Source organism: Solanum pennellii, chromosome 1, assembly GCF_001406875.1.
Source record: "Solanum pennellii chromosome 1, SPENNV200".
Classification (NCBI taxonomy): Eukaryota; Viridiplantae; Streptophyta; class Magnoliopsida; order Solanales; family Solanaceae; genus Solanum; species Solanum pennellii.
The window spans coordinates 107,626,319-107,645,619 of record NC_028637.1 but is presented as its reverse complement, the minus strand read 5'-3'; the positions used below and the strand labels follow the sequence as shown (position 1 = coordinate 107,645,619).

The 19,301-nt window shown below is 34.4% G+C and overlaps 2 protein-coding genes across 3 annotated transcripts; one reads left to right on the top strand and one right to left on the bottom strand.

The window, feature by feature from the left end:
- Positions 1 to 3,332: 3,332 nt before the first annotated feature.
- Positions 3,333 to 9,201, top strand: LOC107008232 (BEL1-like homeodomain protein 7). Of its 2 annotated transcripts, XM_027919458.1 has the most exons (6): positions 3,333 to 3,797; positions 4,544 to 4,648; positions 4,767 to 5,724; positions 7,220 to 7,599; positions 7,732 to 7,792; positions 8,344 to 9,201. In XM_027919458.1, exons 3-6 carry the CDS (start codon positions 4,855 to 4,857, stop codon positions 8,968 to 8,970), a joined length of 1,938 nt encoding a protein of 645 aa, XP_027775259.1. In that variant the 5' UTR covers positions 3,333 to 3,797; positions 4,544 to 4,648; positions 4,767 to 4,854; the 3' UTR covers positions 8,971 to 9,201. The 2 variants fall into 2 exon arrangements, with proteins under 2 accessions (XP_027775259.1, XP_015062660.1); XM_015207174.2 differs by lacking the exon at positions 4,544 to 4,648.
- Positions 9,202 to 9,574: 373 nt separating this feature from the next.
- LOC107008468 (protein CHROMATIN REMODELING 35-like) lies at positions 9,575 to 17,351 on the bottom strand. Its single transcript, XM_015207517.2, has 7 exons — positions 17,213 to 17,351; positions 16,769 to 16,852; positions 15,007 to 15,575; positions 13,033 to 13,224; positions 12,196 to 12,354; positions 9,889 to 11,654; positions 9,575 to 9,805 (listed from the first exon to the last, which is right to left on the bottom strand). Exons 2-7 carry the CDS (start codon positions 16,845 to 16,847, stop codon positions 9,802 to 9,804), a joined length of 2,769 nt encoding a protein of 922 aa, XP_015063003.1. The 5' UTR covers positions 16,848 to 16,852; positions 17,213 to 17,351; the 3' UTR covers positions 9,575 to 9,801.
- Positions 17,352 to 19,301: the final 1,950 nt, after the last annotated feature.

The window sequence follows — 19,301 nt, the reverse complement described above, 5'->3', positions numbered from 1 at the left end:
ACCCTTGAATTATTATAAAATAAATTATTTCATGTAATTGGATCAAGATAGATAATTGTCGAATAATATTATATTTTATGACCCTCTAACTAGCTAATAGAAGAATATTTTGTTGTCATGTTTGTTATTTTTCTCACTTGAATAGCTTTAGGGAAAGTAATGAAAAAAACTTACCCGCACCGGCTGTTTATAACAAGTCAATGCAATTTTTATTATTACGTGATTTAATGAAGTAAAATAAAATATAAATTAAACACATGGTATGCATGTATTGACTTGGTGTAAACACCTGGTGCGGGTAAATTGAATGTTATCTTAATAAATTGATCAATCACAAAACGTCAACTATCAATTTTTAAAAGAAAGATCGTCTACTTTTAAAATCAAATAATCGGTAAACAATAGTAAAATCAAACAAACCATGCACATTTACGCATAAAAAATGGAAGCTTTAATTTTAATATGTATGCAATTTTAGAAATTGTTCAAAATACAAATAATTAGAAAATCACAAATACACCAACAAATAGTACATTCAATTTAACATCACAAACGTCACGTAGTGATATCTGTAAATGTTAAACAACTCATATTTCAATAACTGTATTAATCTATGTTGGATTTATTTAGCAATAAACGACTCTCTCTAAATAATAAAATAAGTAATACAAATCTAAAACATAACATTAAGAAAATAAACAAAATGATTTATAGAATTTGAGGGTTATTTTTGTCTTTACACACTTTACCGCACTAGGTAAGATGTATAACTAATCCATGAATTTATCATACACAAGCCTAAAATTTCCAAACGAACATAATACTCCATCCATCCAGTATTATTTGTCATGGTTTCTATTTTTAGAGTCAAACTATAAAAACTTTGACTAACATTTTAAGATGTATTTTTCCAGCATATTGATATGCAAAAGATTGTAATTTATAGTATTTTTCATATAGTTTTAGAATATCTAATTTTTTTATTTAAAAGATCAAATTAATGTGATCTAATTCACCTTTGAAAATTAATCAAACTGACTTTGAATAAATGCAACATGACAAACGATTCCAGACGAAAAGAGTATTAAATAATATCAATATATCATACATAATAACGAACTTTTTCTCCTAATATCTCCTACAAAACGAGTGAGCCGCCTGCATGGTACTTGCCTTCAACATAACATGAATTCACCTACATATATAGACTATAGTAGTCTTCTTATTCTAACGCTAATAAAGGGTCCCAATATCTCACCAAGAAGTTTGAAATCGAAAATATATAAATTCACTTTTAATTAAATGAGACAAACTCCCCTAGTAGGTAATCAAAAACACTATTTCCAATTGATTACTGCCACGTGTTTAATCAATTAGATTAAATTGGGAGTATTCATGTTAAGGTGGCCATGTTTTAAATTTTTAACATACATATAATCCCGTTTTAGTTGAAAAATCGACAATCATATCAATAATTTAACATAAATTTTTAAGACAAAGTCATAGTGGTTTTATTTAATGTTTTTATTTGGATTTATAATAAGCTAAAAAATGCCGGCCTTTAGACATATCTTAATTAAGGTGCATGAATTTTAATAATGGTGTTTGGTATCAACACTCAACTAACTCTACTAATTTCATTTAATTAATTGCTTGTTTTAAGCCTTTATATCAATAGATACGTATAGATAGTGTGCTTCAATTGGCAATATGCATTTGTTTTTTTGTATTGCGTCATATTGTGGTAGAGGGTGAATTAATCAGTGAATTTAAGTTATTATTGTTTTAATATGTTACCAAATTATATTACTTGTCATAATTACATCCTTAATATCAAATTTTAAGAGTAACTCGAACACATATTAAACACATGATATTTTTCATGTACAAAAAGTAAAAAAAAGTAGGGAAAATGCATAAGTACCCCCAATCTATGCTCGAATTTCTAGAGACACACTTATATTATACTAAGGTTCCATTATCCCCTGAACTTATTTTATAAATAATTTTCTACCTTTTTCGGACTACGTGGCACTACTTTGAAAAAAAATGTCAACACGCGTTGGGCCCACAGGATAGTGCCACGTAGTTCGAAAAGGGATAGAAAATTATTTATAAAATAAGTTCAAGGGGTAATAGGACCTTAGTATAGTATAAGTGTGTCTCTAAAATTTCGAACATAAACTGAAGGATACTCGTGCATTATCCCAAAAAAGTACAATATTATCGGAATTAAAACGATGAGGCTTAGATAATACAGAAACTAGCAAGATGCTCTAACGGGTGTCTAGATCATGTAATTAATTATCCAGTTAACTAATTTTAGTTAAGCCGCCCCTAGCTACTTAATCTTTGATAAAAATATAACAAATATCTTAAAGTTCAATTAAATGTGATATTATCTAATTTTACACACCTACGAGTTCTTGATTTATTGTCTTATTATATGGGAGAAAAAGAGTGACAGTAAAATTACTGTAGTACTAATAATGACTCATTGATTGAAAATGGATCTTCTTTAATCCCGTTTTGACTTGGCCATTGGCATGCATTTCAAAAGTTTGACAAATAGTACAAGAAAAATTTAATATGACCTCAGTAGTACACAAATAATAATAAACAAATTTCACAAATAGGACTTTTATTAAATACTCTGACTAGTAGTAAGGCTTTTCATAAATTAAATTGTTACATCGGTAATTAAAAATCTCAAATTCAAATCTTGTGAACAGAGAAATGATCTATGTAAAAAACTTTGGCCCCTCATGGTTAAAATTAAGGGATCGTTTGGTACAATGATGTGAATTGAAATTCTCATAGGGCCAGATTTTTTTTTTGGATGAAATATGAGATTGTTTTGTTGTAAGTTTGATTATGAGTATTAATTATACTCCAAACTAATAAAATGATGTAATTAGCTTATAGTTACACTTGTGATATATCTCAACAAATAATGATATATTACTGTCTATCTCATCAGCTAAACGGTCCCAAACCAAATATAAAATAAAGTTAATCTTAAGTTATTTCGAGATTATTATTCTTATCTCTCGTATCAAACAGACAAGTTATGTATAGTGGATATTGCAATAAAACATACTTCTATGCATGCTTAAGATGAGAGGAACATAAGAGAAACTTAGAAATAAATATATAAAAGATAAGAAAAAGAAGCTAAGGCAGGTTTAATTTTAGGTCTACATACCAACTGGTAGTTAGAGATTGCACTCTTTAACCAAACATTAAATAATAATAATTGAAGAAACTAAAACTAACAAGTTAACAACAACAACAATAACAAAGTTGAAGGATAAAAACCCCATTTAAGGAAAAAAGATAGAGATTGAAAGTGAAAGTTCATATTTTTTCCTAGGAAAGTTTTTTTTTTTTCTTGATAAAGAACATTATTTGGAGCTTTCATGTAGATATAGAGAGAGAAAGAAAAGTGAATTTAGAGAGAGATTGTACACGTGTGATATTTTGTATGGTTCTGTGAAACTCTCACGTGTGAAAATATAGATAAAATGATGGATAGAGAATATATGATAAGTTAGAAGAGTACTACAGGAGTGATAATTTCTTGTACTACTACTTTGTATTAAAGATTTGATTTTTCTTTTCATTTTTTTTTTGGGTTTTTTGGACTTTTTTTTTTTTGTCATTTTGATTTGTGTTGTGCCTGAGAATTAGAAAAAAATATGATAATTTGAGTATAGGGATCAGATTTTTTGTTTTCAATTTGGTCAATTGAAGCTTTTCTGTTCCCCAGAGAAGACACAAATATTGCTGGTTTTCAGGTAAAAGATTAGTATTATTATACTAAAATATTTTCTCCATTTTGACTTTGTTCACAAAACAAATGGATTGTTGTCAGTGGCTGGTAAAGATGAAAAGAAATAGTACTACATAATAGTAGTAGTAATTTAGTAATCCCCAATTGCTTTCATGATACTTTCGTTATTACGAAATTTTATTAGCTCAGTTGGTTTGCTATTTAAATTTTCAATTTTATTGGTATTAGTTCGATGCACCGTCTTATAATCCTCTCCCCAATTATATATATGTATTTTTTTATAAGAAAAAGTGATTAGTATTGGAAAATGGTTGCTGCTGAATTTTATTATTGAATGGGTTCAGATTTCAGAACAGATTATTTTGTTTAATGGATTCTCAACTTTTTGGTATGGATATTTTGTTTTGTTGTCTGACTAGGTTTGGAGTTTTGGAAGGTATAAGAATTGGGAAAGATGGGTGTTTCAATATGTTATTGGTTATTATTAATGTTTGAGTTAATTTTTAATTTCTCTAAAAGTAGGGGTAAGGTCATCCTATATCCTACCCATCTCCACAGACCTCATTTGCGGAATTATGTTGGATATGTTGTTGTTAGTTGATTTTGAATTCTGATTGGAAATCGCTTCGATTTTAATGAAGAATATGTAGAAGTGAAGCATATATAAATAAACATGTACAGCAGTTGCAACAGCTTTTGATGTTTGACATTCGTCGTGTCTTTGATCATGTTTTCGGATCATCTTCCTAGAGTTTGAAATTGGCGAAGTGCGTAAAACATGGATAAGGATTCAACCAATACAACAAGATATTCAAAAAATATAATCTCACAAGTGGAGTCTGGAGAGGGTAGGATGTAAGCAGAGCTTACCCCTACCAATACGTTAACTAATTAATTTCATGTTTCTATATAGTTTAGTGCCATAGTGCTTGTCATTTTCATGTCACTGAAATCTTTAACTTTCTGTTTGCAGGAGATTGTAATCTGATAGTCAACCTTGTATTTGAAACTCGATAGTAAATCATCTCCAAGTAAAAAAGTCATTGAGAATAGTACTACAGATGGCCACTTATTTTCCTAGTCCAAGCAATCAAAGAGATGCTGATCAGACATTTCAATATTTTAGGCAATCTTTGCCTGAATCTTATTCAGAAGCTTCAAATGCTCCGGAAAACATGATGGTGTTCATGAACTATTCTTCTTCTGGGACATATTCAGATATGTTGACGGGTACTTCCCAGCAGCAACACAGCTGCATCGATATCCCATCTATAGGAGCCACGTCCTCCAACACATCCCAACAAGAAGTATTGTCAAATCTTGGAGAATCGCGGATGGGAATTCAGGATTTTTCTTCATGGAGAGATAGCAGAAATGAGATGCTAGCTGATAATTTCTTTCAAGTTGCACAAAATGTGCAGGGTCAAGGATTATCCCTCAGTCTTGGCTCCAATATACCATCTGGAATTGGAATTTCACATGTCCAATCTCAGAATCCTAACCAAGGTGGCGGTTTTAACATGTCCTTTGGAGATGGTGATAATTCCCAACCAAAAGAACAAAGAAATGCTGATTATTTTCCTCCGGATTATCCTGGAAGGGACTTGGATGCTATGAAAGGGTATAATTCTCCATATGGTACGTCGAGTATTGCAAGGACCATTCCCAGCTCGAAGTATTTGAAAGCAGCTCAATATTTGCTTGATGAGGTTGTTAGTGTCAGAAAGGCCATCAAGGAGCAAAATTCTAAGAAAGAGTTGACAAAGGATTCCAGAGAGCCTGACCTGGACTCGAAAAATATATCATCAGATACTCCTGCAAATGGAGGTTCAGATCCTCATGAGTCCAAAAACAACCAAAGTGAACTTTCAGCTACCGAGAAGCAAGAAGTGCAAAACAAACTGACCAAACTTCTGTCAATGCTGGATGAGGTATGGCCTATGGAAATATTTTTTTGTGCATCAGTTTTGATGGTTTCCGATGTTCTAATCCAATTCTTCACAAATTTTTATTTTCTTATTTCAATTGATAATTGCGTTGAAAGGAGTCAAACTAGTGGCTGCAGTATGTTGAGGACTTCTTTGACTGTCCACATTCATCTTTCCATTGACTTACTTGTCTGAGAGGACCTTCTAACTGTGATGAAATCGATATACTATTATCTGACGAAGAAATTACCATGAATAAAGCATATTATCTGATGATATTTCAACTTCCATACACATTTTGAAAGTTGTTCTTAAATATATTTCCATGAATTTGGTAATACAATAACTTAGTTTGGATACTCACTTCATAGGGTACTAGTAGAGAGTTAACTATTATAGCAGTATCATTACTTATTATATATTTCCAGTGAGTGGCTTCTCTAAAATGGCAAAGTAATGGTTACAAGGCATGACTAACTGCAGAATGATACAAGATATACTCTTGGGTCCTCAGATTTACCTGGGAATGTGGGCAATGAGGGTTGAACAAAACTGCATCAAGGAAATGTTAATCCAAAAACAGCTATAGTTCTTATTTTCCTTTCCCCCCTCCCTTTCTTTTCTCCCCGCTGCTAGAATGACACTAGAAGTGTAGCTTGGTAGCTAATCTCAGTGGCATAAATTTGTGGAAAGGCCTGCAAAATGTTCAGTTTCTTGAGCACATGATTGAAACATGGGTGATACCATGGTGTTATATCTATCTTGGGAAAATAGTCAATTCCTAGTGTAGGATAATGGTTATTTATGTTAAGTTACAGTAACATAGTGTGTTCCCACAAGTGGGGTCTGGGAAGGATAGTGTGTACGCGGACCTTACCTCGTTACTTGTGTTCAGTTAATGAAGGGAATTTCTAGTATATTGGTATTCTTCTTTTTACTTGTCCACTTCTGCCAGAGTTTCTAGTAATAAAGTTTACGAATGCTTTGATGGTATTGAGAGTTCACAATTAAGCTGCAGTTTATACCTTTGTAGCAGGTATTATTCCTGAATGTATATTCTTCCTTCAATTGTTCTAGTATGTGTCTAGATTTATAATTTAGGGCAGACGTTAAGAATGTAAGAGAGTTCTCAGATCTGCTAACTGAAGACATGATCTTAGATAGGAAAATTTGTAGGTCGAGGGTAAGGGTAGAAGGGTATAGGTAGCCAAGAGTTGTGGTTTATCTTATTCTCCTAATTTTCACTATTACCTATTGTTTCATTTGTTTGTTTTTTCTATTTTGCTGTCGGTTTTTCTTTTTATCATGATGTTGCATTTATATTTTGAGTCAAGGGTCCATTCAGAAACAAACCTCTCTACCCCACACAGGTAGGGATAAGGTATATGTACATCCTACCTCCCCAGACCCCACTTGTGGAATTACATCGGGTATGTTATTTTTGTTGCCATGTGTAATTTGCATGAAGTAGAAGTTGAACTATGGTGTATTGTCACAGATTGATAGAAGGTACAGACAATATTATCATCAGATGCAAATAGTGGTCTCATCATTTGATGTAGTAGCTGGAGATGGAGCAGCTAAACCATACACAGCTCTTGCTCTTCAGACAATTTCCAGACACTTCCGTTGCTTGCGTGATGCAATCTGCAATCAGATTCGAGCATCACGAAGAAGTCTTGGAGAGCAAGATGCTTCAGAAAACAGCAAAGCGATTGGAATATCACGCCTGCGTTTTGTGGATCAGCATATTAGACAGCAGAGAGCCCTGCAGCAGCTTGGTATGATGCAACAACATGCCTGGAGGCCTCAGAGGGGATTGCCTGAAAGCTCTGTTTCAGTTTTGCGTGCTTGGCTCTTTGAGCACTTTCTTCATCCGTAAGTTGATTAATTTAGACTGCATCTAGCACACGTTATTAAGCTTTTTCTTGAATTTGTATTGTTAGGAGGCTTCAGTCATTCAAAAGAACTTTGGTCGTCGTCTAATTTGTAATTGTTTCTCTTTTCCAGCTACCCGAAAGATTCTGACAAAATTATGCTAGCAAGGCAAACTGGCTTAACGAGAAGTCAGGTATAAGGTCTTTCTGTCAGCATGTGTATTTTTGTATCTGAAACATTTTCCATTAGTCTTACTTTGGTGAATACATTTATCCTATTTTGAACCTACAGAACTCAGCCACATGGATTATTCCATACATGAGATTAACTTAAAGGATGGTCTGGAAACTGGAGCCAAATTTTTGTTCATGCATAGAGTGTTTACGCATGTTGAAACTTCACTTTTCTTACAATAATCACCATAAAATGCTGAGTTTGTATAAAATCTTTAGATGTTCGTTCGTTTCTTCAGGCTGATTGATTACTGAAGATGAGTTCTAAAATTTTAAGTCAACTGGATCATGTGAAAGAAGGCTCCTTCCTGCATCAGTGCAGTAACACACAAAGTTCTTAAATTTGACTTTTGTGCACTGAACAAAGTCTAGTTTCTTAAAGAAAAGTTCATTTGGTTCAAAAATAGCAGGATTTTGCCAATCACAAAATCATATGCATTTGGTTCATTTGTGTTAATGGACGTTTGGTCGTGGCTCAATATTTCATTGATGAATGGGTGTCATGTTTCAGGTATCAAATTGGTTCATAAATGCACGAGTTCGTCTTTGGAAACCCATGGTTGAGGAAATGTACAAAGAAGAGGCTGGTGATGCTAAAATAGACTCAAATTCTTCATCAGAGGTTGCCCCCAGACTTGCATCAAAAGACTCAAAAGTTGAAGAAAGAGGAGAATTGCACCAGAATGCAGCTTCAGAATTTGGGCAGTACAATAGTGGCCAAATCCTGGAGTCAAAATCTAACCATGAAGCTGATGTAGAAATGGAGGGAGCAAGTAATGCAGAAACTCAAAGTCAATCTGGAATGGAAAATCAAACAGACGAACCCTTGCCTGCTATGGATAATTGTACCCTTTTTCAGGACGCATTTGTTCAAAGCAACGATAGATTCTCAGGATTTGGTAGTTTTGGAAGTGGAAATGTACTACCCAATGGAGTTTCACTTACATTGGGGTTGCAGCAAGGTGAAGGCAGCAACCTACCAATGTCCATCGAGACTCATGTTAGTTATGTACCATTAAGAGCAGATGACATGTACAGTACAGCACCTACTACTATGGTCCCTGAAACAGCAGAATTCAACTGCTTGGATTCTGGGAACAGGCAGCAACCATTCTGGCTCCTACCATCTGCTACATGATTTTTGTGTATGTGTTGTAGAATTAAACTTCTAGTTTTGAGTACCTCAGCATTCATCTTCCATTGGATGATTAGTTTGAAGCTTACAGTAACAGTCTCATTGATCACTGTTGTAATATAGCAAAATATTGGTTGGGTATAAGTTGTTAAAATCTGTCAAGTCTGTGAAAGATGTTATTATTTTTGATAGGTGGAGTTTATTATATAGTCAATTCCAATTTGCTTGAATTGATGCGTAACTGTTGTAGTTTAGTTGGGCATTTGTTATATACTATACTTTTCTTATATCTTACCCTCGACCTAGTCCCACACGGTCTCTCCTCTTTTTTTAATCCCTAAGCAGAAGTTTCAGAGACAGGCTCATACCAAATCTTGTGTTTTCACTGTTAAGTAAGAGGGTTGGGATAACATTTCAAGGTGTTATATCTCTCTGTTGATAAAGCTTAATAAACCAGTCTTTTCGAGGCGCAAACATAATGACAACGAGAGGGGGGAGCAATAGCAAAGGAACTTTGGTGAAAGTATAGGTCTACTAATTTCCTTTCAGATCTCTATCTCTAGCATATTTTAGAGAAAAATGCTAAAGAGGAGGCACAATGAAGAGATTTAAACAAAACGAGAAGTCTTAGCAATGGAAAAATATTTACAATCAGTTTGAACTTCGACATAATTTGAACAAAACTAATTGTCAGATAGTTAACATGCAGTCTGCAAATAATAACACAACATTTCCTGTCAGGTCACTAAACTGTTCATTGGCATGATGGATCCACCATTTGTTAGACGACCACAGCTGCACTTGAGGAGCTGTTTGATAATTTTCAATCACTATCTACCTGAAAATGAAGAAAGAAATCAGAAAATAAAGGTCAAAATAACATAGTAAGTTTTCATTAGGAGGGAAGTAGTTCTCACTGACCTTTTGTACAGAGCCACCAAATCTTCATTAAGACGTGATGATTCCAAGAACAAATCTTCACAGTTGTTGATATCGACAGTCTCCATCTCAAAATCGGGCTGAGCATAATTCTCACTCCACTCGAACCATAACTTTGCAATAGACTCCTTTTTAAAACAAGTTGTATGATCTTCCTCCTCAGGTGAATCTGAGGCCACCAATCTGTAAGTGTATACTTTCCTCTCCTGGCCTGGTCGGAATGCACGTCCTATTGCTTGACGGGTTACTGATGGGTTGAGATGCACATCCAATATGATAATCCGCGATGCCCCGACAAGTGATATTCCTTCACCACATGCCTTAATTGAACCAAAGAAAACACGAGCATCCGGTGAAGTGTTAAATCGCTCCATTGAGGACTCCCTGATGTCCCCGTCTGTATCACCAGTGATCATAAATAGTTCCTTCCCCAAACTGTAACCCTTAGTCTTAACAGTCAACCTCTCCAAGAATTTCAAAGGCAAGAGGTATTGGCTAAACACTAACATCTTTTCACCTTTTGTTTCACACAGCTGCAGCAGATTCAGGTAGAATTTGGCCTTCACTCCTTCCCTCAATTCCAAATTCTCTAATAGAGTATCAATTTTCTCTTCATCAACTCTATCTTTAGCAGAACAGTTTCTTGAAAGGCTCTTCAATTGTGGGTGCACATACAGTGCACTTCCTTCAGAACTGATTTTGAACTTTCTTCCCAGTTTTTTCAGCTCTGCAACTTCACTTTTCTGCTTAGGATGGAGCTTTAGAAGGACAGTGTAATCCACCAATCCTGGAAGTTCTTCGAGGAAATCTCCCTTGTAATAATGAAGCACTTTTTCGGTCATTTTTCGCAGACCTAGAATGACAGCACTCTTCCTTGAGAAATTGTCATCCTTTAAAAGTGTATGCTCCACGAGCTCATAAAAATCATTGTCATTACTTTTCTTCAGGAGGTTCCTTCTATTTGAGCTTGCCACTTTGCTTAGGATTGTCCTTTTAATGCTTCTGGATGTTTCCAGCTTGAGAAATTTTGGACGCACAAGGTTCAGAATGTTAAAGACCTCTTTAACATGATTTTGGTATAATGTGCCAGAAAGCACCACCTTCAGGCGTGTCTGGACCTTCTCAAGTGAAGTCAAAACATCAGTGTCTTGGTTGCGCGGAGTGTGCCCTTCATCAAGAATGAGAATTGACGGGCACTTCAGCAGAATCTCCTGACAAGCAGCTGCAGTCGCACTACCAACATTGTCACACACAATTGTTGAGAACTGCTTATAGCCCAGAAACAGAACACTTCTTTCCTGTGACCATTGCTTAAGAACTTCCAATTGTTGAGATCTATTATCCGCTTTTACTGAGTAGAAGTCATAGAGGGGAATTTCATCCACCTGCCACCTCAAGAACTCTTTCTTCCATGTACCCAAGATTCCTCTAGGTAACACAACCAAAGGCCTAGCTCTATCATTATTAGCCATGAAGCTTTGTAGGAAGCTGATTATCATGAAAGTCTTGCCAGATCCAGGGGCATGAGCCATGATACAGCCTCCTTTATCTCTCAACAAGTTGCTAACAAGAAAATTAAATCCCTCAACTTGGTGAGATTTCATTTGTTTCCTATGTCTTGGATGAACAAAAATTTCCGTCATATCAATGTCATCAGATGGAATGATGCCATCAGGAAGGAGTTCAGTAGGCCCTATATCCTTTACCGACCGACCTTCATAGTGATATGTTCTTGTACTCCTGGCGGCCTGTTAAGAAAATCAAAACTAAGGCCTTGAAAAAAATTCCAGATGCTTGGACTAAAAGGCATCTAATTAAATCAACGATTTGTACTAAACCTGCCCAAAATGTTACCTCAAGAGTTGTTAAGACAGGGTCACAACAATGAGCTAATCAAATCTTTTGATAACTTAACCACCTCCCAGAAAATTCTTGTTCAACACCCATATCACTTGTGAAAGAGGCCATACAATTTCTACTTTAGTAACAAAATCATCATTCATTTCCTTCTGATGTTGTAGTTTTCTAAAAATATAAAAAGTTCCATTTTCTAGTGACTGGAATACGAAAAAATGTGCACTGCTTGGACAATGAAGACGACAACAAACTAGGTGACACCAAATGACAGATGTTACACAACATAATATCAGTCAAAAGCAGTTCAGATGATTAGCAACCAAACAGTTAACACAGAATAATCATGATCAATGCACTGATTTTTTTCATGCTTCTAAAAGGTGTAAAGAACAAGATCCAAAGCAAAAGATGATCTAGGATTGACAGCCAGACCTTCGAATACTGAAATTCTATGATGGTTTCAATACTTCTCTTAATAACTCCACATATACGACACACATAACCAATATCATCTTTCAAGATGAAGGAATGATCACACTCGTCCTCCTCTTCAAATGTATGCTCATCTGGTGAAGGTTCAGCAGCAACATCCTATTTTACATGCAACAGAGTTCAAATATTAATATTACTATTAATATAAAATATTTGATTGGCAGGAAAGAATCAAATTACATAAACAGAAAGTTAAACGGTTGACTCTGAACATTAGAAGAAATACTCTCTTTAAATTGCAACAGCAAGTGTGTTTTGATGTGATCTAATGTACAAACAACTATGCGTGTGGTTTTAAAAAATCAACTGTAGGGTGATTTGGTAAATAAATAAATGCCGATACAGCAAATATTTCTTAAAGATGCTACCAGAAAGGCACTGCAAGCAATATATTCTAATATGATTTAAGAAGTGCATACAGATTACAGTGCTAAACATCAAGGATGCATTTGAACGTTGGAGCAACTGGAAAGTTGATTGCCTTTTCTGATAAAGTGATATGCCTATAAAAATTGCATTCTCAGTCTTAAAAGCTTAGCAGGGAAAATAATGGTACATAATAAACAATGGAAACACCCAAAAGAAGCTGATAAACTAGAATTATCTGCACAAAGAATTATTAAGTCTGTCCTAAATTGCTAGAAACTATCCAGGACACACTTTATCTCACATATATAGTGGCAAGAATCTAGCAAAGAAGAGAACTTTTCATGGCTATATGGTCAAAATTACCGAAGTTCTGATTGTGGAGCTGAATACAATGTCAAATAAATGTACCTTTGAGAATTCAAGAGCAAATGACATCTCATTCCATATGTCTGTCAAACCTTCATCAGGCTGTTCGGCACCATCATCAATCTCGTCATCATCTTCTACACCGACATAAACACCTTTATCTTTCTCTATTTCAGCTTCGCCAGCAAGGCTTACAGCTTCTACCGAAATCTGTCTTTCACCATATTCCCTGCCCTGCATTTTTCAAAAGGTTTAGTAAAGCATAAGAAATATGACTGGATAAAAATGACACAAGGACCTCAGATCAATCATAAACAACAATATATAAAGCAAGATGGTGTTGCATTCTTTTTTGATTGGCCCTCAAGAATCAGTAATATCACTATTTAGAGGAAGGAGAAGCGGGTTTGGAGGAGAAAAGAGCAGTATTGACTGAACATGTTAAAGTGTCCTAGACTCCTAAAAGGGAGAAGGTTCTCAAGTTGAAGCAGATTTTCCGCGTATTCTGCAGTTCTAGGAGCGAGGACGCGAAAGGGGAAGAGTTAACAATCAATTGCTTTGTGGTGATGACCCTTTGAGGTTCAACTTCCACCCGCTCTTTGCTATCTTAGGAATAATGGAGGCATTGGGTGCAGGAGGGAGAACAGCACTAAGGATCACTTGTGTTGTGGGAATAGGAAAAATACATAACCAGGCCCTAAAATTGTGCGGAGAAAGTCGTCATATGAATAGAAGAAATAAACGAAAATTTTCAGCCCTGTCTTTTGACTAGATGTTATTGAAACAAGATGAACCTAGACGCAGAAATTGGCCTTGGAATCTAATTTGGAAAACGCTAGCTCCACCTAAAGTGACTTGTTCATAGTGGGTTGCAGCTTAGACTCTTGTATAACACAAAATCATCTACAAAGATTTTGTAGCAGATGTACTATGTGTGAACAGGCTGTTGAATCAATTAGTCACCCCTTCATTCACTGCAATTTGGCCTGGCAAGTATGGAATATGTTCTTTAATCTTTATGGAATGCAGTGGGTGATGCCTAGGAATGTGGAGCAACTGCTTTATAGCTGAAATGGACAGAAGACTAAGCAACTAAGAAGAGATTAGGAGAGTATAGAATAAAATTTTGTTGTGTGTATTGTGGGCTATATGGGTAGAATGGAACAGGAGGATGTTTGAAGGGTTAATGATTGTGATTGCATTTCTTATGCTACAAAAGTATCCAAAATTTATATTGCTAGAGTATAAGGAAAGATGAACTGATATATGTGATATCCTTGAACTTATGGACCCCTTGAAGGCTCAGAAGGAGTACGCCATTTGCACCAAGATCTTTTGTACAACTCCGGTAACTCCTTGGTACTGTTTTTAGATAATATTATACCTTTCATAAAAAAAAACAAGTCTGCTACTAGGTGTACAGGCAAAGAGTGATAGTTCTTAAGAAATAATTTCCTGAGCTCAAGATCACGGAGAACAGGGAAAAACTCAGTATTCATCACCAAGAAATCATAATGATCTGGTGTTTCATCAAACTAGTATAGCAGTAATTAGAAAATGACCTTTCACAGCCAGTATCTGCACCTTTACCCTCAGTTAACCTCCATAATGTAGGACGAAAACTCAATACCAAATGCAAATAGCAACTGAATCTATTGGGATAGTAAACATCAACACACAATTCAAGACAGCTCAACTTTAATATGCTCTCTCAGATGGTCAAGAGTGTCTAACAAAGTTCCCAACAATCCTATATTAAACAAACCTCACAGATTTTCTAGACATATTTTGAGTTCTTATCAATGCAGGATGTAAGATGATAGATTTGTCGATCAATACATTAGAGAGAGTCTCTTTCTCAATCATCCACTAGATAGTCTAAACACTAATATTTATGCACACATATAGGTATTTTCAAACTTCCTATTCCTTGTTTAGCCTAGAGATACCACATATTTATATTAAATCATGAGATTAACTCAAACAGGTAAGATTTAACATTCTCGTATGACTTACCATAAAATCCTTAATTTGGAAATCAAGAGCAGCATTTTTCAAGGGCATCCCCAGAATGGGGTTTATCTGAGAGTATATCCCCTGGGATGGAAAAATAGTCTCCTTCTGAGTGTCTTCATCGTCTGAATCAATAATGACCAGCAGCTCAGCTGGAGGTAAACATGCAGAAATCATTGGCCCTGAAGCAATGTTGTTAGTTTCCTGTCCATCCTCCAAGTCAATCACAGCGGGGGAAGGCTGATTTCCCTTGAAAGCCCATCCATGGTTCCTTTCCCATTCCAAGACTTTGTTGGGAAGTGAAGGGTCACTTGCATAACAAGAGTTCACTGCCTCCATTCGCCGCATAATAAGGTCCTCAATCTCTCTGGTGACACTTCCAAATTTGCCGGAATCTAACACTTTGAGCAAGTCTGGAATTGCAAAAGTTTCGGAGCGGTTGGCAACTCTTGAAGACCCCTTTTCTTTTCCATGTTCGCATTCTTCCCGCCAACTAGAGGCAGCTGCAGTAGGGCTACTCTGGTTTTTACTTTCATCAAATTTCATCTTTTTTATCCCCTTGGAAAACAAATCTGTTCCACAAATAAAAGTTTAATCACAAGGCACGAGAATAGTAGACAAGATGACAATGGAATATATGACAAGGTAAGGGTAAGGACTGCGTACATCCTACCCTCCCCAGACTCCACTTGTGGGATTGCACAGACTTTGTTGTGTAGCTATTCTACTTTTTGTATTGTACTATATTCCTTTTAGCATCGTGCCAATATGAAATCCACCTTTTTTAAAAGGATGATTTCAATGTGTTTTTTAACTAATAAAAGTTAAGTGGGGTACACAGTATTATTTCTTACTCTTTCATTTCGATTTAAACATCCACAACTTCTAGCTTATGCAAAAATAAATATCCACTTTGTAAAGAGAACTTAAAACACCGCATGATCTCCACTCTATCTTCTCCATACACCTATTTCTCTCTCATTTGCTCAACAAATACAAATAATTCAAATGTTGAACTCCTCATTCAACCTCTAGGTAAAGTCAAATTTAAGATATTCAATCAAAACAAATGAAGAATATAATTTAACCTCCATTATGCTCCCAAAAGACAAGTCAACATTTGGTGCACAAAACCTATGTTGCTTGTACTCTTTAAAAATGTCACTGGGTGTCTGTTGTATCCTCCAAAAATGTGTCACGCCCTTCAAAAGTAGTGCATTTTTGGAGGATCCAAGACAAGTGTGGTAGCATTTTTGCAGAGTCCGAGCAACATAGCACAAACCCATAACAAATACTCAATTGAACAATTCTTGTTTTCGAGTTCTTTCCTACTAATCATGTCATGTCAAAATTAAGTGATAAAATTGGGATGGAAGGAGTATTACTTGATTTCTCCACTAAACTCAACCTAAAAACTAAGTCACATTATTTACTCTTAATGGAGTCTCTATCTTCACCGGGTATGATGATGTTGATGTTGTTGTAATGGAGTCCCTGTCTATGTAACATAACCATAGATCTTGCCTTTGGTCCAGCTAAATGAGAGGGTTGTGGTGAGTTGATGACCAGTGTAAAAGTAGCTAAATTAAAATGAATAATCAATTGAACACAGACCTAAATAGGGACCATTCATATGGTCGACCCAACTAATATGGGGCTGATACATGATTGATGCCACATAGTGAGTACATAGAAAAACCCTCTTATACATGTGTGTATAATTGATAGTATGGGTATTCAGAGGGGAAAAAATAGGGGAATCTACCTCTGGGGCTGTACGGCTGAGCCCTTTTCGCCATTGGGTTAGCAAAATTGTTCCGCCATCCTTCAGTTGCTAAGTCCATTTTCACTTTAATTCAACAAAAAAGACAAAATCAACACAATGTAGCTAATAATTTCTAACTGAAAACACACATGCATGACAAAATATCAACACAGGACATCCTCATCGGTACCAATGGACGCATGATCAAAACCCCATCACAATCCATCAGTCAAAATTACTTTTACTAAAGAAAAACCACTCACTGTTTGTAAAACACAGCGATGAATAAAATTTGAAGCGAAAAATGAACTTATGGGGATTTTGGAGAAAAATAGTCAGTAATTTGAGCAGAAAAAAAGGGGTTTTACAGAAAGAGAATCTGATTCAGATAGAAGTTAGGTAGCGGATGAAGCTTCAATTTGAAGAAAACAATTTTGAACAAACCTGAAGAGTTACTGGTAGAGTAGACTGATGAAGAAAAATAGGTGAGATTTGCAGGTGACAGAAGGCGTTGGCACTTGGCTGAAAATGGTGCCGTCGACTATTCTCTCACTCCCAGGCCCCCAGCTTTTCCTTTTCTTTTTATTTTGTTCCTTTTTCCGTACAACACCTCTTTAAATAGGTAGAATAGTAAAACATAAATCACCCAAAATTAAATTAATTAAACTGAACATAATTTAGGAATTAACTTTTGATTAGTAAGAATTCTGTGGAATGTTTAAGTACTTCGTCAATTTTAATTCAGAGGTATCGGGTTTAAGTTTTCTTGGATATAGAGTTTCATTTGTTAGGGAGTACCTTATCAATGTTCACTTCTAATGAATTGTTTAACTTAATTATATGTATAGCTAACATTAACGAGTGATTTCATATTTTTTACTTAAATAATGACGATAATTTTATTTTATTAGAATTTAAAAATGAAAGATCTTGGATTTTAATATGATTTTTATTTTTAAACGTTATACAAAAGATGAACATATATATTTTTCTTTAATATGTAACTATTAAATTATTTTTAAGTATCGAACATCCAGTGCTATTGAATTTAATAAGCTGGTTTTGTTTTATATTAAAAAATAGGGATAATGTACAAATACTTTCTCAAGGTCCGAAATTTCAGAGACATATTTTTACTATACTAAAGTTTTATTATTCCTGGACTTATTTTATTGATAATTTTTTACCATTTTCGACCTACGTGGCACTATTCTGTGGATCCAACGCTGGTTGACTTTTTTTTCAAGCTAGTGTCACGTAGGTCGAAAAGGGGTAGAAAATTACTTATAAAATAAGTTCATGGGTATTAAGACCTTAGTATAGTATAAGTGTGTTTCTGAAATTTCAAGCATAGGTTAAGGGTGTACTTGTACATTTTTCATTAAAAAAAAATCAAAAGAAAAAAGGATTTGATTAACTTATACTATCTCTGACCACTTTTAATGGTTATAATTTTATTTTTAGAGTCAAACTATAAAATTTTAAGTAACATTCTATAACGTAATTTTTCAACATACTAATATGCAAAAAATTGAAATTTATATAATTTTTTGTATAATTTTTGAATAATTTAATTTTTTGTTTAAAATATTAAATTAATGTAATGTAATTTAATTTTGAAAATCAGTTAAATTAACTTTCAAAAAACTCTGCATGATAAATAAAAGTAAATACATTACTCAATTTCATAACGTTAACACAACAAAAATTTGTCATTTGTTTCACACTTAGTTGTGTATTTATATCATCCCGGGTGATCTAATGATTTAAGTTTGGAATTTTTATGTTAGAGGTCTCAAGTTTGAAATTTTTTAGCTAATAAAAATTATCTTTAATGTGTGATTTACGAAGTATTTTATATGCACAAACATTAAATAATTAATTTACACATATATATTGTATATATGCGTGAATGTTAAACAACCAATTTACACATATATATTGCATAGGCATGGAGTTAAACGATTCATTTACACATATATATTTCACAGACACAAAGTTCATCGATCAATTTACATATACATATAATATTACATTCTCGTCTCTAACTATTCATTCGTGTAAATTCTTTTAGATACTTTTATGTGATTGATTTTTTTTTTTATTTTTTAAATAACCAAAATAGCTCGAAGCACTAAACTAATATATTTTAATTAATTAAAATTAAAGTATTTTGAATCAAATTTAATCATACCAAAAACACTAAAATGTGTATAACATTTGATTTGATTTTATATATGATTAAATTGGTTAAGCTTGCTTTTGATGTCAATTGAAAATTGATTCGGAAAACATGAATATCCCTGTTCTCCGACTCTCTCTATTCTTTTCTAATCCAAACAATTAATGCTAAAAAAAATATAGCTATGTTAAAAAATCATTTTCATAAATTTCATACCTTCGTTCATACCTTCTTGGCTTAGGCTTCTAATTGAACTGTCCCACCACTAGCAGAAGCTAAGCGCTTGAAAAGCGCGCTAAGAAAGGTTGCTTCTGTCGCATTACTTATTTGTTCTTATCTACATTACCATTC